Here is a 22,921-nt window from a genome sequence, read left to right on the forward strand (position 1 = left end):
CAATTTTGTAGCAACATTACCCTATGCCAGAAGCCTATTTGTTAGAGTTCTAGCGCGATACAAAAAGTCTGCGTAGTTTTTGCAAGCTCTGGCATAACGTATGAGCTGTAACAATCAGGAAATGACTAAATTGTAATAAAAAAGCCTCATCTGTCCTGTCTTTCCGTGAAATCGTATTTAGCACGTTTTCATTTCTTTTTAAAATGTCAAGAATTCGAGGTATAAGCTATATGAGGTGCATTGCAATTTCATCATCAAAGGAAGATAACACATTTTCCCTATCATTCTATGTTAACTTTGAAGGTTATTGCATACTCTGACACTTCTAAAGGGAACATAATGTAATTTTCTCTTCAATAAACCATAAACTACGTGCCAACATTGTAAATACATGTGATTGTTTTTTTCTGAGCATATTTCATTATTTTCCAAATTTATCTGATTCTTATTGATTCATTCAATTAATGATGTAAAGTATCTCTATGGTCACTTGATTCATGAATTTGTCAATGACTTCTAATATGAAGTTTTCTACTGAAATATATTTGTACGTGATAGTTATAATTCAATATTCATACAAAATCTGGGTATTCTTGTGTCAAGAATAATGATTGCCAATGAATATCAATTCAGCACAAAAAAATAAGTAAAATAACTTTTACTGAATTCTTTATTCATATATACACATGTATAGAATGAGATAAGACATATTTTTCACACTAAATGATTGTTACATCTTCATTTTTTAAGTAGCAACCACCTACATGTAAAATCTTTATGAAATTCACATGTAGGGATATTTGATGAAATCTAACACAGGCTTTTTATTATTGGAAAATATCCAATATATCAAAGAGAAAAATGTGTCGACTTCCTGGAGATTTTTTAGAAATTTGGTGTTAGAATGATATAGACTACCCTCAAAATTGTTCACCCGCAGTTCATTTCAATGAGATCTAAACTCATTTCAATAAACCTTGTCTTTAACCCATACAAAGTCAAATAACACTGTCGCTGTGGCAGGTCTATTCTTACCATATTGCACACACTGCCTGATTAATACACAAACTGTCAATATATATGTTGAATGTAACATCTATACCCACTTGAAACTGAGATGAAACGATTATTGAAATGTAACAGAATGTAAAGTACAATGAGGTTAATGTATCTTAACTCCAGAAGGTGATCATATGTACACAAGTAGTTGACGTCAATATAATATGTCACTTTAGTGCTGGCCTTTCGTCAACAGTTAAAACGCCTGCTGTACTTGTAATCAAACCTAAATACGTAAAAAAGGCATTGTGTAACATTCATATCTTTCTACTATTCTGTGCAGGCGCAGTCAACATGGAGAACACTAACAGGAATTTGAATTTTACTCCAGCTTTCAAAGCGGAATGTGGTTTTACCTTTCTGATAATGGTCTTACTCGTTATTGTGTTTGTGAATGATGGCCTCAAAATAGAGGTATCCTCAGATGGATGCATTACTAAGACCGGACTATGGTATCAAACAAAATGTACCAAAGGTGGCATATGTAGCACCAAATCAATAAAAGCATTGTTTGATGGTGATTTATTGGGTGAGTTGTGCCTATACCTTATTTCAATTACACGTCATTTTAAAAATAGAGTTCTACTAATGTTAAATATAAGTGAAATCACACATATTCATTTTTTGGCATTTGTTAAATCATAAAAAAAGGATGATAGATGAAGGAGCGAGATAGGAGAGGTAAGTGGTTGTCCATTTAAATAAAATTAAGCGAACCGGATCAAGAGACTGTAAACATTTATTTTTTTAAAAACATTTTTTTAATGAATTGCATATTTTAATTCTTAATCAATTCAAAAGATACTTTCACTTCGAATGTACATTGCTGGCCAATTTCTGCGGACCCGTCTAATACCAAACGTATACTTTTAGCCTCGTATGTTCGGTGTAGCCATCTGAGTGGAGGATGCATGTTAACGCTTCAACCACTCACTTAACCAAAACCAAAACAAATATAAAAAAAAAACAGGTCTAAAAATGAATGAAGGGGAAACTTTTTATAAGAATACTCCTATAGTTGATGTTTTGTTTTTCTGTGCCGGTATCCATACACAGAAACATATAATAGACTACATAGAAACTGTTTGTTGGCAGGTTAAAGTGACGTTATCATTGTTTCTTACTGGACTGATTGGACTTCTGTACAGATTGGCGTATTTCAAGGTCACTGATCTAAAGAAGATTCGTCCTGTGATGGTGGCTCCGTGTCTTACCATAGGTACATGCATATGCATTCATTGAACTATATAAGTCTATAACATCTCATTTTTGTTGGAGTTTATGATAATTTAAATCACTGACATTTTAATGAGGTACACCTAGGGTAAGGGACAAATCTTTGGAACATGTGTATTCAACATTTACATCAATCTTATTTTAGTATCATGGAGTAATCTAGGGAACTACGATTCTAGCGGAAATCAAGAGAATGTAACCCAGGGACAAAGACAAGACATGGAAAACAGACATAAACTACAAAAACATTTAATAACCAAAATAAAACATACACAGCTACAAAGGAAATTATCAATTTGACAAAATTAATTACGCAACACGGACTCCACCATAAACTGGGAGCATGGACATGGTGTACCTGTATGGTAGATGTCCTCTGCCTGCTTTTCTAGAAGCACCTGCAGAGTCGCTCATAAAAAGCCAAGTCCAGGTTAGACGAAAGAGGAAAGGACAACTATGACACATTGAGCAAATCGGGTTTTATGGTGTAGATGAATACATCGTAACGATCTACGAATTCATGATGACGACCATAAAACTTCTGTAGTGATGACTTCAATCTTGTTGCAACAAAATCCTGTTGCAGTAGCTTAATTGTAAGTAGTCTAGCGCGATTCAAATAGTCTGTGTATTTATGGGAAGCTCTGGCATAATGTATCAGTTGTGATATGAAAACTCTATACGCAGGTGCTGAAGGGATGTTGCCATCGATGAAAGGAAAGTTGACAATACGGAATGAAAAGTCATCGTGTTTGTCGTGTAGTTTGGTCAATAGCATTCATTTATCATCGATATCAAATTGTGGGCAAAATATCATGCTGACTACACAGTGTCTGTGGTGGTATCTTTTATCTCCAGGTCTTTGGGGTAGATGCAATGTACAAAATTTCCGAAACTAGGATTGTTCAAAAATAATACGTCATCTATATAGGAATAGGTCAGCAAGTAAAGGAGCATACTTTGTTGAAAAACATGTCAACCACACTGGACAAGTAGTTCTCTATTTGAAAACTTCTTCAGTTATTTTGGAAGATGATTTTGAATTATGTTTTTACAAGTACGAGGTATCTATACCAAGAACTATATAGTTATTTCTATCTACCAAGAACTACATAGTTATTTCTATCTACCAAGAACTACATAGTTATTTTTATCTACCAAGAACTACATAGTTATTTCTATCTACCAAGAACTTCATAGTTATTTCTATCTACCAAGAACTACATAGTTATTTCTAGGTGTACTTTTTTTTAAGCTAAGGCCGCTTTACGTAATAAAAAAAACTCTTAAGTCGCATTCTACAGTAATACTGTTTTAAAATGACTTAAATATCTATTATACGATTTTCATGAGGTTGTTTGATAATACAGGTTAAAAAATACGCGATTTTGCTATTTTTTCGATTTATTGGGATTTTATGAATCAAATCTTTCAACACAACTATACAAAGCTTTTTCTCGACCTGTTCATCGTAACCAAAATTGTCAAAATTTGGCAAAATAATTTGTATTAATGTATTTGTCCTGAATTTCGCTTGAAAAAGAAATGAATCGTCAGATTAGCCAAGAAAATCACATTAGAAATATGTTGAGCCGTGAAATTTGTTAATCTGTCAAATTCGGGGAAAGATAATTGTTTTCCACTATCCCTCATGATTTTTTATCAGATAAAGACAGATTTCTTATTTCATTCGGATTCTTTTGAAATATGAGTCAAGAAATTCGGTTGAGTGAAACACATCGGGTGAGATGAAAAATACTTTCGTTTCACTTTTGTTTACAAACGCTCAAATGATCTATTGTTATATTCAAGTGGCACGTGACACAGTGGGTAAAACGATATCCGATGTTTCCTTCACTTATGTGTTTTATCATAACCGTGCACATTTTTACCTTATCCCAATGAATGCTTAAAGTTTGTAATACAAGTGTGCATGATGCTGCACATTTCGTTGATCTATTTATAGCTCTGATATGCCTTGTGAAGGATTTTATTGCATTTACATGTCTGTGTTCATAATTTTATGGATGATTTTAATGTTGTAAATGTGTAGAATATTATGAGCATTTGGGAAAATTTCACATTAAAATGACACACTGAGTAAATAATTATTCTAAAAGGGTGGATTTTCAAATTATTGATAGTTATAATTTAACTTAATAAAGAAATGACTGCATCTTGATATGCCATAATGGTAGTCTATTATCTAATAAATTTCCCTGATTTTTTTTATAAGTGATAACAGTTAGTTTAATTTATCTTTATGTTTGCTTTATCAAAACAAACTGTCACTTCAAATCCACACACTCACACACATAACTGTTATCCAAGCTGAACATACCAATTATTAATTGTCTTTTAAAACCACTGAAATCATTCTAAGAGTCTTTCATTGAGTAAATAAATTAATTGTTGTCATCAAATTAAATGTTTAATCAAGGATCATAAAATATACATGTACCTTACATTTTGTGATTGTTTTCCTTTGATTTTGAACTCAATAAGTTGAAAATGTTTCATTCAAATAAGTTCTGCTAATTTAATCCATTATCCAAGTCGCTAGAATGGGTGAAATTTTCCCTGGATTGCTTGGAACTGATGAAAATGAAATGAACTTCCAATTCAAGTTTTCTCTTCGTTACGAAAATTGCCGCCATTTTGGTTATTTATTAAACGGAAGGGCTAGAGTTATCTCTCTTTGGTCAAATTTTACAGCGACTTCACTTCTCTTAAAAGAACACAAGCTGGCGACTTTTGAACTAGTGTTAAACATTCTTGGCGATTTAAATCTCCATTTCGCCGCCTAGATTATGCCCTGATAGCATTTCCGAAAAGTGTCAGTGTAATGGAAAATTGTTATCGCCTACAGACATTAACGTAAACATTTCTTGTGACATTGTAGCAGTTTATGACTTTGCCATTTTATTTTTTTTTTTAGTAAGGGTAATAGACGTATAAAGAGTTGACATATCATAGGTTTTAATGCTATTGTATTCTCTTAATTATCTTGAATTGAGTGTTTTTAGATGATCTTTCGAATTCTTCAGGATCCACATTCACTTAATACCAATACGGGAGTAACAAGGGTCGTGGAAGGGCTGTAGACCATTTTTGTGAGTAAAGAAGTTAAAGGTTTCAAAAGAGGTTTAGTAGTACATTTTGCAGATCCTTTTTTGTAACGCTGTTTGTAAGTGTTATTGTGGAGTTTAGGAATCCAGTATATAGACGGTAGATCACATTCATCGTCTTTGGTAGAGACCAAAAGAGGACAGCTCAGATTTATAGTTTTTACTATCTCTTCTTTGGTGGTGTGGTAGCAGTATAGGATTTATTACTGCTATTTTTTTCTACGTCTACAGGTGATAATAGACATTGGATGTAATACGTGTTGCAGACAAAAACAATGTTATTTTGGATTTTGTCTGCTGGAACGACAACATATTTGTGATATATAGTAGACAATGTTTTTGCTACATCGGAGTTTTTAACAAATTGATGTAGCGTTGACACTCATTGACCTGACCTATTTAAAACTTCCATACGTTTCAAAATTAAAGACCTCACAGGTCTTACCAACTCTGACAGAAAATCAATGTCTTCTTGTTCTCGAATTAACAACTTTCTTTCGTAGTCCTCTACTGCATCCATGAGAACTTTAAAGTTTTAATTCCAATTTATGGAGCGTGGTTCACGATACTTGGGACCATTAGAGAGGACCTTTCGGAGAGATTCGTTTTCGATGATGTTTAAACCCCCCCGTAATGACATGTCAAGAATTACCATATTTGAATAGAGAGTTTTTGCAAGAACAGTCAGGTGGATTAGCCATGAAGTCCTCAATCTCGAGGTCTTGAAACAGCCTTTTGTTATAGAAAATTCTGGGTGCAATAGGTGAAGTATAGACATATATGATAAGCATTGATTTGAAATACGCGGATATTTGTTCGAGCTGTTTTTGTGATAGAAGATGTTAGCCAAGTATTTGCATCTATACCTTTGTTGACAAACGGTAGTTGAAGAAATGATCAAATGATTTCGAACGAATGTATGTGCGGTCATCGGTCGGAATAATACCAAATTCCTGACAATTTATCAACATTTTAATCAACAGGTTCATTCAATACTCCCTGTGAAATTTCGTGTTCTTGAATAAATATACCATCCAACAAACAGTCCTGTCCAAAGTAAAAGCTATTGCAGGGAAAGAGAGGAACACTGGATACGCAGACTAGGTATTGCAATACCATCCGGGTGCAATGACAACATCAAAAGTATAGGAAACCTTTCAAGCCAATATAACAATAACATAAATGTGATGAATACAAGACGGATAAGGAGTCATGGTCATCGCCACTATACATCACTTAAGATGCATGATGTCTCCATAGATGGTCTTCTTCCTTTCATACAAAACCCTCTTGGACTTCATCCCAGCACTAAACTCTATTCTGTGCCTCTCACTGTACTACACTCGCTTTACAAAACAAGTCTTGAGACTCCTGTTGCTGAACCTACCTTATCATTATACAGATATGTAGCCATCATTTTGGATATTGGTTTCCACAAACTCCTCTAACCAGTTTGTGTTATAGGTCAAGATGAAGAATGAAGAAACGTTAAAACTTTAAAGTTCTTATGGATGCCCAACAGAACTACGAAAGAAAGTGGATAAAACGAGAACAAGAAGACATTGATTCTCTGTCAGTGTTTGTAAGGGCTTCAATTTTGAAACGTATGAAAGTTTTAAGTACGCTACATCAATTTTCAAAAACTCGGATGTAGCAAAAATATTGTCTACTTTACATGACAAATATGTTGTCTGTTATTTATCTTTCGCTAGGGTGCCCATTGTACTATAAAAATACCAATAGAGAAGGTCATTAAAGTTATCTATATGTACGGTCATGAAAACTAGTCATCATGACTTCTTGTGTGATAGGTTTTGTTCGTAAGTGGTCTAGTGAAGAATGAGTCAGTTATTAGAATATTGTATGTTTTGCAATTTTTAATTCCACATTTTGATATATATGATTCGTCATCGTTGAAGTCAATCATATCATTTAAAGAGTAATCAAGGGAACCAAGGTTATAGCGGTAATCAAAAGAATGCAATCCAGGGACAAAGACCAGACATGGAAAACAGACATACACAACAAAGAACATAAAGTAACTAAAATCATACATACAAAGTTACAAAAGTAAATGAGCAACTCGGACTCCACTAAAAACTGGGAGCATGGACCAGGTGCACCGGTAGGGTAAGCGTCCTCTGCTTTTCTAGAAACAACCACCGAGTTGCTCATAAAAAGTCAAGTCCGGGGTAGACAAACGAGGAAAGGAAAACTATGACCCTTTGAATAAATAAATAAATAGTTTTCATGGTCTGATGGATACCATAACGATCCACGAGTTCATGATGACGACCATAAAACTTCTGTAGTAATGACTTTAATCTGGTAGCAACAGAAATCTGTTCCAGAAGCCTATTTGTTAGAGTTCTAGCGCGATACAGAAATTCTGCGTAGTTTCGGCAAGCTCTGGCATAACGTATGAGTTGTGATATGAACACTCCATACGCAGGAGCCGAAGGGATGTTGCCACAGATGAAAGGAAAGTTGACAGTTCTGAATGAAAAGTCATCACGTTTGTCGTAAAGTTTGGCCAATATTTTCCCTTTACCATCGATTCCTAAGTGTAGGTCAAGATATGAGGCTGACTTCACAGTGTCTGTAGTATCCTTTATCTCAAGTTCTTTTGGGTAGATGCGAGATAAAAGTGTGCCGGTCTGTTATAAAATTCAGACCTTCTTTTATACTGGGAGACCTCCGAACAAGTTTTTCATTTATTCCTCTTGTTAAAACCGTAAATTATTTAAATGGGCTGATGATACCCCCTGGGACAAAATCAACCAGCAGAGGTATCGACCCAGTGATGTGAAATAGTAATCAAAGGAGCCAAGATGTTAGCCTAATTGCTATCGATTCCAAAATTTCCTTTGCCCCTTTCCCCGTTCGCATTACCAAAGTCCCCAATCTATTCTTTTCCCGTCCAATAATATTTTAGTCCCCAATATATGGGAAGTGTACCTTATGTAAGTTATATATAAGAGTGTGTAGCTATATAAACTATTTAAAAGCAATTCGTTTTATCAGTTGTTGAGTTTCAAATTGACAATAATTCATATTTTTTTTTAGCCTATTCAATTTCTTAAAAGAATATTGCAATTCGTGCAAGCCGGACTAAAATGATTAATAAACGATGTATTTTAAAATACAATTGTGTGCATTTTATTTTTATCAAGTCAAGTATTACAGCTAAAACGTGTACGGAGAATGATTAGGATAGTGAACCACGAATTTTGGTATCTGCCCAAATGAATGTAATTTACACGTGATATAAAATATAGCATCGTTGATATTGATAAGCATTTTTTTTTTCTGTTTTGTGTTTTGTAAAAATACAGTTTTTTTTACGAAGCAATGAACTAGATATTTATTGCTTCTTTGTAGTAGTCTTTGTAATAATCATGCCAATTCTGTATTATTTGATACACCAAAAAAAGGCTGCATATTTTTAGTGTTATTTAATTGTTTTATAAGTCTATATAATGAAATGTATAATTATTCATTCAAAATTCATTCCAATCTATCTGCTCTGAGGAAATAATCCACATTGAAAAGCCAACAGTTTCTATTGTATTTAAGTGTCATTTACAGAATTACCTCCCTTAATTTTGAATTCTACATTGCATTCTTTATAATATTTTATCTTTTAAGAACAAGGATGATATGGAAAGCCACTCGTTAGTTTCTGCTAGCTATAACATTTTAAACAAAATTACAAAAAGTAATATTGATAATATGTAGACTTTCCAACCATAAATCATTATTGATAAATTTTGTGCTAGTCGATTCATATATTGTATCATTCAAATTTCAGTTAGTTGTTTGTATAACTCTATATGAGGTCTCCAAGAATTTTCCTAATTTCATCATGTTTATAGATATGATGTTAATTATTGCGGCCATCTGGTTTTAACTAGATCAGTAAGCATGCAGTTTGGGGTCCTATTTTGGATATGTCAATGATTACCCTACGGTCCTTGGTGGTGTCCAAGACAGGTGCATGGTCCCAATGGGAAACCACTGTCATGTTAGGATTTTTATGAAAACTGATTTGTTAAACGTGTCATTATTTTACTTCCCTCTTTCGTCTACCCCGGACTTTAATTTCTAGAAAAGCAGAGGACGCTTATCCTACCGGTGCACCTGGTCCTTGCTCCCAGTTTTTGGTGGAGTCCGAGTTGCTCATTTGCTTTTGTTATTTTGTATGTATGATTTTAGCTACTTTTTGTTCTTTTTTGTGTATGTCTGTTTTCCATGTCTGGTCTTTGTCCCTGGATTACATTCTTCTGATTACCCTATAACCTTGGTTCCCTTAATTACTCTTCCGGGATATTGTGCTTTGCATCTACTCCTAAGAATGTCAAATATCAATTAATGGAAAAGAGAAAAGAGATACTTCAAACACAGTGAAGTCAGCCTCATATTTTGACCCACACTTAGAGATCTATGGTAAATGAAAGCAATTGACCAAACTTTACGACAAACACGATGACTTTTATTCCATATTGTCAACTTTCCTTTCATCGGTGGTAGCATCCCTTAGCACTTTTGTAAGGAATTTTCATATTACATCTCATACGTTATGCCGGAGCGTGTTATAACTACACAGACTTTTTTAATCGCGCTAGATTTCTTACAATTAGGCTTCTGGAACAGGGTTATGTTGCTAACAGATTAAAGTCCCAATATAGAAGTTTTATGGTTGTCATCATGAACTCGTGGATCGTTATGGTGTATCCTTCTGCACCATGAACACTTCATGATTGTTAAACATGATATTTTTTCCTTTCCCTTTTGTCTACCCGGCACTTGACTTTTATGAGCAACTCTGCGAGTATTTATAGAAAGGCAGGGGACGCTTACCTTACCGGTGCACCTGGTCCAATCTCCCATTTTCGTGGAGTTTAGGTTGCTCATTTGTCCATTCAAAGTCATTAATAACAGTCACCTGTAATTTAATCTATATTCAAACCATTTATGTAAGTTAATTTCACATGTTTTATTTTGTTGCTGTACAATTTTGTAGCAAATATTTATTCAACAGTTCCAGACTTTACCAGTTAATTTACAAACAACGGATCGGAATCACTTTATTCAAATTCAAATGTTTACGCATGCTTGTGCTACTTCGTCAGTTTCAGACAATTGTACTCTTGGCCCATTATTCTCATTTCCATTCTCTTTACCAGGGATGTCAAATTCAAGTCATTTTCCAATATTTGTGGTTCAGGCATTCTCGTTAATAATTTACACTATTCGGTCAATATCCTTAAATATTATTAAATATGTACTCCCATTTCCTTCTTTTTAAACGATTCTCCCATATAGTCAAACCGTGATTTATCTTGATAACACGTTTTTAAAAACGTTATATATATATGTTATAGCGCGTAAACCATATTTTTAGTATTAAAACTACAAATGTGCGATAATTTTGAGAAATACATTGATTTTCTTTAGTTATGTGTTTGCATTTCCTTATTCTTGTTTTAAAATGCTCTACTCGACCAGTTTTCAGTTTTCTTTTTGTTTTCTAAACTACGAGTGTGCAGTTTTTTCTTTTCATGCATATTCTTGAATCTTAGAATTATAAAACCATAAATTTTTGTATAACTTCGTTTGTTTGCAGTATGTCAATAACATAAAATTGGATATTGTAGCAGTCAAAGGTTGTTTTCAAAGCCATTACTTCAACCAGCATAAATTCCTTTAGGAACGCGCTCGTGTTTCCCTCCCCCAATTCAATTACAAGAAACGTCTTCAAAGAATAAAAACCACGGGGAACTGAATACATGTAGAAAATGAATTAAATAAAGGAAGTTTACGTATCTTACTTGTAGTACAGACCATTTAAGCATTATTATGATCAAATCGTTCTAACAAATTTCTATGTATGAAGTTTATGCACTAAATATTGTACATGATTTCTACTGTGTTAATCAATATTTGTGTGTACACTTTTCTTTAACGAAATTGTTTTTAAAATCAGGTTGCACCCATCGGACTTATGCAAACTTCTAAACGTTTAATATATACAATTAGAATTTGAAATTATACATTCTACATTATTAAATTACAGAAAATAGATTGAGAAATCACTAGTTCTACCTACAGTTATGATATTATTCAATAATTACTTTATGCATTTACATTTCATTTGCTTTTTAAAATTCTTACATATACTTGAGGCTATTATTTTTTTTTCAAAATGGCGAGCTCATGTAAATGAATCTGAGGATTGCAAGTGAGATCCCTATAACACGCACTTAAAAAAATTCTGATCAATCGAAACTACTCGGGCATTTCTGCTACTCCCCGTTTAACCAAAAAGGCCGAGTCGTTGCGATTTACTGAGGATTACAGAAGTCATCAACTAAAAGTAGCGACGTTACAATAAATCCTTTGAACGTAAACATAACTTTCGATATTATTATTTCAATAACGGTGTTAAATGCAAATGACATCATATATTTTAATTTTTCAGATAGATTTCGAATTATTGCATTCACCTGAAGTACGATATCATGTATGTTTTCAATATAGTAATTTGTTTCTGAATTTTGAAACATTTCTTGGTTTTTCTTCAATTGAACGAAGAAAAGTGGTCGCACTGTCTCATGTTTGTGACATTTTTAAAATTAAATAAATATACAATAACATTGTACAGGTTTACGTAAATCAAAATACAAACGATGCTTAGAACAAAATGGAAATGCCGTGCTATTTCTAATCAGTTTAAGCTTAAACCGACTTTGCACTTCTATTCTAGGAATATTTCTTCTTGAAATAACGATACGTCAAGAAATGATCCAAGCTGTTGAACACAAGCATGGCCCAAATCGACTTTATTTTCCATGGGCGTTGTTCTTATTGGCAGTTGCAGGATTAATTTCTTTTACTATTGGAACATTGAATTTATGTCTGGCAAGGTCTTCCAGGATATCGATGAGAACTGACTCAATAGATATTCGTAAACCCTCACTACTAGTGTATGAGTTTGTCATAATGGTTATAAGTTTCATTTTCCATATTTCTTCGCATGGGGGTGATGGACTGTTCATAAGTGAACATGAAAATTACATCAGCAATGCAAATGGAACGTACGAAGTCCACGAAAATGTAGAAGTACGACGCGGGATCTGGTACATTACTTTGTGCAATAATGTTGGATGCACATCGATGTCTAAAAAAACTTACTTATTGAAGTTTGATGAAAGCGACTATTCTCAAGGTATTTACTATAACGCTCATTATGCATTGCATATGTTTTTTATGGTTTTCTCAATTTTTGTTTCGTGAAATTGCTATTTCTTCTATTGAAGTAATTAATTTGAATAGGATTATTACAATGCTCTATCTTTTTCTGTATTTGAATTCAAACAACGAATACATGCAAAACATGTCTTTAAAAAAATTCTGTAAACCAAAGAATTATTGCATAGAATTTTGTGATAAAAAAAATTAATAGAACAATAAAAAAAAGCAATGAAAAATAAATAAATACAATGCCTCGAATAAGTCAATTGTTATTGAATAGAGTTTAAGTCGTACAAATGAATACCGTCGAATTGATTTGATTTCCTAACTCGCGAAAATTATTATCAACGAAGGGTAGTTTGATAAATACAAAACAATAATATTTTTTCTTGCATTTTAGATGTCTACGAACAAATGCATGCATATGTGTATAGCATCATGACAGTGGCTTTAGTTTGTACATTAATTCCAGCGATACTATACGGTGTAGGACTAGGAAAACGTAACGGCAATTTCACTAGTCGAATTCGGATCTATATATTGGTGTGCACAATTATAGCTGGTAAGATTTAATACAAAACTCTAAAAAATACTTATATTCATATTGCTAAAAATAACGAAATGAAATTATAATAACTTTGTTAAACTAGCAAACCGAATTCCCTAACTCCGATTTTTCTTATTGCTTTTCATTAATATTTTGTTGCTTTGTTGTTTCGTTTGTTATTTGTTTCATTATCCTTTGCTTTTATTTCCGCAAGCTTTTTCAATATAATGACTGTTCTTGTGAATTTCCACCAAAAACAAATGCAATACGTCTTTAATTTAAATAACCAGTGGTAACTAGATGTTAATATGGTTTCCTTAAGCGTTTTTCTTTCTTTGATGGTAAATCAATATCATATAAAAACTAAAGCAATGAATATTCAAATAGGTCGGATAAGGTTTCAATACATTTTCGTACGTTTTTACAGATAGCTACCAAGGGTAATGTTTTTGATTGAATGATTGTTTGTGTTTTCTTTCATATTTAATGACAATATTTGCAAAACATATCAGAAAAATACTAAGTGAAAGTAGTATGAATCGACAAGACTTAAGTATGTACACTAAACTAATTGTTTTTGTTATATTTGCACAAAATTATCCTATTATAAACAACCTGCCATGTCTCTTTTTCAATCTTTTATATAACACATAATTTTCCGGTTCTAACAATTTCTAGTCAATAATCGTACAACACTTAGTATTAGACTGTGAAGATGTTTTGACTCAAACCTAGTTTCTGTATGTATCCAGATTCCAACAGCCTCAACTAAATTCATTTTAATTCTCAGATATCTAATAAAACAGCGAATAGGATTAATAAATAATTGTGTTACTCGTACCAACTTTTGCCCGCTAGCCAATCACATTTTAAACAAAATATTCATACATGTATTTAAAGAACATAACGATTTTAAAATTGATCAAGAAACCGAGTTATCAATATCTGCTCATTTCTCATCATGAAAATATTTCAGATATTTCTTTTTTCGCTGATTTTTGATTATCTCATTTCTACCCGAACTTCTTAAGTAGCTGTCTGTAAGAATCATGCAAAATCTGAAAAATGTGATACACCTAAAAAAGGCTACATATTTTTATTTTTGTAATTAAGTTGTTTTATGGGTCTGTACTATGAAATGTGTAATTGTTTATTCAGATCTGTCTGTTCCTAGGAGATAATCAACATTGAAAATCCGATACTTGCGATTGTTTTTGAGTGTCATGTAAAGAGTTATCTCCCTTAATTTTTAAATCAACAGTGATATTTTATATAATTTTTATCTCCTAAGAACACGGGTTATACGACAAACTGAACGTTAATTTCTGCTTATTATGGCAATTCAAACAAAATATCAAAAACAAGAATATGTAGGCTTTTTACCTATGAATCATATTTTGCATGATTCTTAGCTGGAGTGCTACTTAATTATTCAGTGGTTGAAAACTTAAATAAAGGGTACAATTATATACACTAAGATTAGGTTGAGGTTTAAACAAGAAGCTGTAAAGGTTTTATTCCGCTGCATACCGGGAAGGATTTTCAGTATCAGCAACGATACTTTATAAAAATAAATGTAAAAGGTCACCCTAAATGAGCTATATTGAATTACTGACTTCAAAAGGTTCGTTTGATTAAAACATTTTTTTTTCTTTTTCCCCTAATTGTTGGTGTTGTAAAGGCATTTGTGATTACTTTATATGCAAGTTTAACAAACTGTTCAAAAGATTATGTGAAAGACGCCAAACATGATTCAATTTATCAACAATTCTAGGTCAATGTTTATATTTCTTATCAATCTGCGAAAGAAAAACAATATTAAAACAAATTAAAAAATCAGTCAAAGTCTCACAGCGTTTAATTATCAATAACGGAAAGCATCATACACTTCAATAAATTGCAACAAAATCGATGTTTGCACGATGTGTATTTTTATAATAAAGTAATAATTTTGAAGTAACGATAATAAATTTGAAAACAATATTTTAGTTCAGAAATACAGTTTGTGACGATTTCATTTGAATATCATTCGTGATTATTCAGTTGAACTTCGTGAAAGAATAATCAAGGGAACCAAAAAAAAGGATGGCAAAATGTTTAAAACAGCATGTCGAATTTTACTGTAGCTTGAACTTAACCTGTATTTTATCGGTATTACACAACTGTGCAAAGTTTTAAAAAGAGTAATCAAGGGTTATAACGGTAATCAAAAGAATGTAATCCTGGGACAAATACCAAACATGGAAAACAGACATACACTACAAAGAACATAAAGTAACTTAAATCATACAAACAAAGTAACAAAAGCAAATGAGCAACTCGGACTCCACTAAATACTGGGAGCATGGACCAGGTGCACCGGTAGGGTAAGCGCCCTCTGCTTTTCAAGAAACACCCGCCGAGTTGCTAATAAAAAGTCAAGTCCGGGGTAGTAGACAAACGAGGAAAGGAAAACTATGACCCTTTGAATGAATCAGTTTTCATGGTGCAGATGGATACACCATTACGATCCACGAGTTCATGGTGACGACCATAAAATTTCTGTAGTGATGACTTCAATCTTGTAGCAACAGAACCCTGTTCCAGAAGCCTATTTGTCAGACTTCTAGCGCGTAGTTTCGGCAAGCTCTGGCATAACGTATGAGTTGTGGTATGAACACTCCATACGCAGGAGCCGAAGGGATGTTGCCACAGATGAAAGGAAAGTTGACAATTCTGAATGAAAAGTCATCACGTTTGTCGTATAGTTTGGTGAAAAGTTTTCCTTTACCATCGATTTCTAAGTGTAGGTCAAGATATGAGGTTGACTTCACAGTTAAAAGTGGGATATGAAAGTAAGATTGTATCAAAAATACAGACAAATCTACCGTTACTTACAAGTATATCATATGTAGATAAAAAAAAATTATTATTTTTTCCATTTTTTTTCCTTCTTCACGAATCACCTTTACCATGGGCAGTGTCCAAAAGTGTATGAAGACTGGATCTTACGTGTTCATTATTATTTCAGGTGCTATTGGATTACCTTTTTCTACTGAAGAAGCCATACTTCAACAAGCCGTAGATAAACTCGATCAACATGACCAAACATTATACTTCCCATGGGGCTTGTTGTTGATTGGGATGTCAGCAATACTAGACTTGGTGGTAGCTGGGACAAATATTTTTGTTTTTTTTATATAGAGACCACAACATTAGTAACTCCCGACTGTTTGAAAATGTTCCTTTAGAAATGGGACATAAAGGCGAACATTGGGGTCTTAATTGTTTCAAGGGAAGATCTGTACAATGCATCATCCAAAGCATCTGAAAGGCCTTCCTTAGTATCTTTAGGAAAGAATAATCAAGGGAAGCAAGATTCTGGCAGAAACCAAAATAATATAATCTATGGATAAAGACCAGGCATGGAAAACAGAACCACACAACAAATAAAACAACCAAAATAATATGTACAAAGAAACAACAGTAAATGAGCAATTCAGACTCTACTAAAAAGCATGGACCAGGTGCACCGATAAGGTAGGAGCCCACTTCTTTTTCTAGAAACACACACTGAGTTGCCAATAAAAAGGGAAGTCCAGGGTAGACAAAAAAGGAACATTAGAACACTTTTTTTAAATCTGATAAATTTTACTAAAGGTGTATACTAAATAAATGAAACTCGAAGGATATCAACTACAATAAGGACACTGAGGGTAATACAATATAATTGCAAACATTTCTTGTGGTGGTGTAAGAAACAAGAAGAAAGGAGCCTGAATCGCAAATCTGCTTAAATGCTTGTCTTTCAATAAGTATAACTCTTAACAAGGAGTTGTCCATCGATTTTACTCTCTCAGAATTTTTGTAGGCCTTACAGTACCTGTATGGGATAAACTTCCTATTTTATGCAGTATGGGGCAATTGGGGATGAGATAGTGAGGAATGGGAGACGGGGCAATGGGGTATGGGGAATGGGGCAATGGGTAATGTGGCATTGGGAATGGGGTAAATGAACAAGGGAATGGGGCGTGGGAATAATTTTGATTGGTCAATCAAACAAATTGTTCTGCCTTTTTTCGCAAGCAACATACCTATCATAATTCTATGACAGCAATTAAAACCATTTTTAAGCAAGATTGTTTAAGAGTAATTTCTAATGATTACAGGTGTCGCAATTCATTATTCATTGGCATTTTTTTAAATATTAACCGTAAGTACATTTGTTATTGATGGAAACTTTTCGCGGTCATACGATTTCTAAACGTGAATTTTTTTTTTCAAAATTTATACTGAAATAATATTAATTTTGTGTCGGAGACACTCGTATGATTTTAATATTGACAAATTAAACACATTAAGCAATAATAACAATACCATTTAAAAAAATAATAATAAAATGTTTATTCCCTTAGCTTTCAATTGGCAGAAATATGTGTTCGTCGCGACCACGAAAAGGATAACAATATTGCCGTTTTTAATATTTTATACAAGAATTTTGGATCATTATTAAAATTAAAACTGTTCGCATCCTAACAATATACAAAATGTGTCATTTTTAAGTAGTTGAACTGAAATCAATATGTCACATCCAAACATATGAAGCCTATTGTGACAATTGTAACGTTTTAAACCATAATATAAGACCATAAAGGTATTTTCAAGTGTTCGCACTCATTCAATTTGCAAAAAAAAAAAACAAAAAAAATATCTCAATAATTTGGTCTGAAATATATGTATCACGGCCATCAACATAATAATGATATAGGCAATTTTAACATTTTTTACAATCTATATAGACTAATAGGTATATTAAAGGTGTTCGCACACATAAACTTTGCAAAATATGTCTTTTTGAAGATTTTTGACTGAAATATGAGTGTCGCAACTACCAACCGGATACAAACATTGCCTGTTTTAATATTTTCAACAATACGTTTGGACCATTATTGTTATTAAAAATGTTCACACCCTTACAATTTGCAGAAATATGTCATTTTTGAGAAATTTGATAGAAATAAATTATCACAGCCCATATATAATGCTTATTTTAACATTTAAAACAATTAGTTAAGACCATTAACGTAATTTTCAGTGTTCGCATTCATTCAATTTGCAAAAAATATCTCATTTTCAAGAATCTAGTCTGAAAAATATACATAACAACAAAAACCTTCTCTGGACAATTTTAACATTTTTAAGAATAATTTCAGAAATCAAATTCATTTACAAATTATACATATACCTATATTTTTAAGAATATTGTGCATGATGTTTTCTCATACAACTCGGAGTGTCGTTAATACATGTAAACAATGCAAATACCGCGTGATTTCGGTAATTCTCGAACTCGCCGGCGAGATTCTAAAATCAATATTGATTGTACAAAACTTTTTACATCCTTATCTATTATATGTGTTTGATAAAATGATAAAAACAATTACTTCACTTTTTTTCTATTCGGAATGGGGAAAGGCATTTGACAACGGAAAATAAGTCGATGCAATGGGGGATTGAGCAATGGGGAATGGGGTGGTTTTAGGGAATAAGGTAATGGGGCAATGGGGTATGGGGCTATGGGGAATGGGGTATTGGACAATGGGGAATGAGGGATGGGGCAATGGGGTATAAGGCAAGTGGAAAGTTTATCCCATACCGGTATTGTATCATAAGGATTATTTCAGCAATTAAAAGTTTTTTTCTATCTATTATAGTTTTCAAGATATTGACTGAACACTGTAAAAATACATCATTTTTAACCTATCAAGGGCAATAACTCTCAGAAGGAGTCGTCTGACAACTCTTATCCCTGCAGACTTTTGTATGCCTTATAATCAGGATCATTTTGACAATTAAAACAATTTTCCTAAACCTAACCGTTTTGGAGATACATATGAAAAACCTTTGACCCCTATGTTCTATTTTTAATAAAAGGCACTTTGTTCTACCTTTATTTGCTTTAATTTCAAAAGTAAGTCTTACATTTCACTTTTTGGACTATTATCATCAGTCAAATCTCCTGGTACAGACATGGTCATCCTAGAAATCTGCACTTAGTTGACATCAAGGCCACAGAAAGGCTAAAAGAGAGAAAATTGAAAAAGCCTTGTTCTGAACAATTAAATCACGTTATATTCTTCATTGATTTAGTGACAGACTGTGAAAATTAATTTAAGTTTTAGTTGGAAAAAATAGAAAGGGGTTGTTTACAAATGTATCTATTGAGTATTGCAACACTCTTCAAGTGGCAGTTCTTGTGTGAGTCATGCAACTAGTTCATGATGCTTAGGGTCATATGATATGGAAATAATATGGACCAGTTGGTCGCCCTAAAATAATTATATAGACCGAAGTGCGCATGAGGGCCATTGAATTTTTTGGGGTGACCAACCGGTTCATATAATGCAATTTGACCGAAAGTAACTTGAACTATTTGCTATACATAATTTGTACATGTACATGTAAGTTTACTTTGAATCTTTGGATCATTTGTGTGGAAGAAAAGAGAAAACATACAAAACTTCTTACATTGTGACGTCACGTTTTGAATTTGAAAGCGAGGCTGTCCATACATTGTATAAATTCCTACGGGTCCATATGACGTGATATGGACCGACAGGTACATTGTATATATCAAAGAAAGTACACAGTCACAAATAAAAATCTCGAAAGTATAATATTAGTTTCTAGTTAATTCCAGTATCAATTACTTAGTGTTATCTCCCTTAACTTTGAATTATGCAATATATTCTATATAATTTATATCTCCTAAGACCAAGGGTTGTATGAAAAGCCATATGTTAATTTCTGTTTACTTAAACAGTTAAAACGCTAAAAAACCAAGCAATGTTCACTAACTTGATACACGCTTTTCCCATTTGATATCATGCACTCTCTAACCTCCAAATTAAATCTAAAATAAAAAGGTACACAATGGAAACATGTAATAAAGATTCGGTGAAAGTTTCATTCAATACCATTCAATGGTGTAGAAGGTGTAACAGATAAAAGATGGATCCCCTCCTTGAGCAACGGCAGGAAGGTAGAAAGGACAGAAGGACACCCCTAATACTACAAAATGTATATACATTTGTACTCGTCACTTGAAAAGTGTGTGTGTGTGTTTGTGTGTAAAGGGAAAAAATACCAAAAAAGTTTTCCAACCTTGTATAACATTTTGCATGATTCTTAGACGGAGTGTTACATGTACTTAGCTACATGTGTACACCTCAATGACATGTTATTAGATAAGTATAAACAAAATTAAGATACCCGTACCACAATCTGATCAAAATCAGCTGTTTGTTTGGCTCCGATTATAATGCCTCTGGCACAGAACATACCGGAAGTAATTGGAGGCAAACAAACAGCTGATTTTAATCATGATGCCCGTACCACAAAGATGAAAAGAACTCATGTGGCTATAGCTGGTTCTGAACAGTCAATTGTTCATAACTACATGTTATTATGCAATTAAACAATGCATGGTTTAACATTCCAAGTGCATATGAGTAGTGTATGTACAATGTACATATAACAAAACATTTAGTGAAGCTTTACTTGGATAGTTTTGCTTGGTTGAGAACTTGAGACCTTCCAGGGGCGATTTTTGCAGTTTTTCCTATTAAAAACATATTTTTTCCTTGAACCATGTTAACATTGTTTCGGGAGAAAAATCATGCCTTGATTCATACACAATTTGCGCTCATTGAATTTTTCTCACAGATCATTCCATACCTTAATAATTGAGTCAAGGGTAATAAAGGACATTAATGCTAAAAGATTTGTCTCTACCTTAAAGGAATATAATCTTGACATTCAGCGAAGGTTTAAGTATCCACAAAATTGCAAATAAATAAGTAGTTAATAAAAGCAAATCAGTTCAGTCAGAGACAGGGGAAGGCAATGTTACATGTAAGTATAGAGAGGTAATTTCGACCCTGACTTATCTTGTCCATAAAAAAGTGCATGTTCTTTTCATTTGCTTTTGTTGCTTTGTGTGTATGATTTTAGTTACTTTGCTTTCTTTGTTGTGTATGTCTGTTTTCCATGTCTGGTCTTTGTCCCTGGATTGCATTCTTTTGATTACGGCTATAACCTTGGTTCCCTTGATTACTCTAATTATCATCACTCGGCTGGTAAACATCAGAGAAAAAAGTTTGCAAAGCAGTTAGCAACGAACTCAGGTGTATTGTATGCACTATTCTTGTATATCATTTCCGGATCAATTTTGGAATGTTAATTGCTAAAGCGTTTGACTGACTTCCAGAATAATCGAAGGTCGGACTCAGAATTTTCGCTCAGATCATCGTAACAACTTTGCAAGTATTGCTCATTTGCAGCTCTTTGTACTCGACGGAAATCCGCTTTCGCCTTTTTATAGTTCTTATAAGAATAGTATTCCAAGCCACGAGGTCGTCCATCAGCTAACCATATGTTACGTAATAAACGTTCGTTCTTATGAGCGGATTTGACAGACTCATTCCAATATGGTCTTGTGTGAGGATTTAAACCGGATTGGAGAATAGTTTTACTCGCTATAGTTCGTAAAATAATAACAAATTCATCATATGCTGAGTTTATATCAATTTCCAGATTCACTAACTTATGTAGCAATAGATCAATAGGTTCGTGTAGTTGTGTTAGGTAGTCTTTTAATTGAATGTCAGTTGTTTTATACCAAGCGGGTATTTTCTCGCAGCGATTCAAGATGTAATGAGGAAAATGATCGATATCTAAAACGACTATAATTGATAAGTGATCAGATGTGCTACTAAGCACCCCCTCCTCCAGAATTACAGAGTACCTTAGTTGCTTAAATAATATGTTATTTAACGATACATAATCCAAGATACTTTCTTTTTTAATAAAGGTATAGTTGGGACCTGTATGTTTAATCTTGTCCCACGCATACAAGAGATTGTGTCTCATAACAAAGTTATACAACTCCCTAGACTTATATACATTTGAAAATGATCTTTGTCCAAAGAACTGGCATTAAGGTCGCCACCAATTATAAAATGACCAATATTAATATAGTAAGTACACAATACATCTAAATTATTTAATTCATGTCTCTAATTGTCTATTGACTCATCTGATGGTGAATAGGCACCAACAATAAAAAGTGACCCATGTAGTTGACTTTTTAACTCAATACCTACAATTCTATTCGAGGAAGTGTCCATAATTTCATCTACAGAAAATTGCACTGATTTTTCTATATAATATGGTAATGCCGCCTTTACCATGAAAGGCTCTGTACTCATTAGATAGAACATCAGTTTTACATACACATGTGTAATCTTTTTCCATTGTAGACAAATCTTTCAGTTTATGCTCACTGATTATACAGATATCACACCTAGTATTGTTAAGTAACTTGCTTAAGTAACACACACCGTAGAGAATGACACCCCTAATATTCCATGACACTATCTTTAAACTGGTCATATGTACTATAAATAATAAAACAAACAAATGTACAAGTTTATTATATTTTTTTTGTCTATCATGATTAGTTAATTGGATTTTATTGCCTGTAATCCCATGGTTTATCTGAAATCTGTCCGTACCACTCGTTATTACTCAACCATTCACGGCACCTACGGGCCAAAAGTTCTCCAATTTAACTAGGTAAGCACATCACTCTGCTATCTTAAGTTTGGCGGAAGAAAAAAAAACATGTATTACGTTGCTCTAAGATATGTTACATCAA

General features: G+C 33.2%; 1 protein-coding gene and 1 long non-coding RNA gene across 5 annotated transcripts in view; one reads left to right on the top strand and one right to left on the bottom strand.

Annotated features, from left to right (window-relative positions):
• The first annotated feature begins 1,229 nt into the window (after positions 1 to 1,229).
• LOC148602159 (uncharacterized) overlaps positions 1,230 to 22,921 on the top strand; it is a 35,718-nt gene continuing 14,026 nt past the window's right edge. Inside the window, exons 1-4 of one of the 3 annotated variants that reach the window (XM_088556792.1) lie at positions 1,440 to 1,588; positions 2,155 to 2,278; positions 12,190 to 12,651; positions 13,078 to 13,239. In XM_088556792.1, the coding sequence (XP_088412918.1) occupies positions 1,574 to 1,588; positions 2,155 to 2,278; positions 12,190 to 12,651; positions 13,078 to 13,239 (763 nt within the window). In that variant the 5' untranslated portion in view covers positions 1,440 to 1,573. Of the gene's footprint in view, positions 1,589 to 2,154; positions 2,279 to 12,189; positions 12,652 to 13,077; positions 13,240 to 22,921 lie in introns of all 3 variants that reach the window. The other 2 variants (XM_088556791.1, XM_088556793.1) reach the window with 2 other exon arrangements.
• LOC148602160 (uncharacterized) lies at positions 1,271 to 21,096 on the bottom strand. 2 transcript variants are annotated; one of them, XR_015917380.1, is made up of 4 exons: positions 20,998 to 21,096; positions 20,062 to 20,116; positions 19,186 to 19,283; positions 1,271 to 1,285 (listed from the first exon to the last, which is right to left on the bottom strand). It is a non-coding gene; the product is annotated as an uncharacterized LOC148602160 (long non-coding RNA). The 2 variants fall into 2 exon arrangements; XR_015917379.1 differs by lacking the exon at positions 1,271 to 1,285 and having other exon boundaries at positions 19,142 to 19,283.

Source organism: Perna viridis, chromosome 12 (genome assembly GCF_037379345.1).
Source record: "Perna viridis isolate PV_CMFRI_1.1 ecotype Kerala chromosome 12, ASM3737934v1, whole genome shotgun sequence".
NCBI classification, from domain to species: domain Eukaryota; kingdom Metazoa; phylum Mollusca; class Bivalvia; order Mytilida; family Mytilidae; genus Perna; species Perna viridis.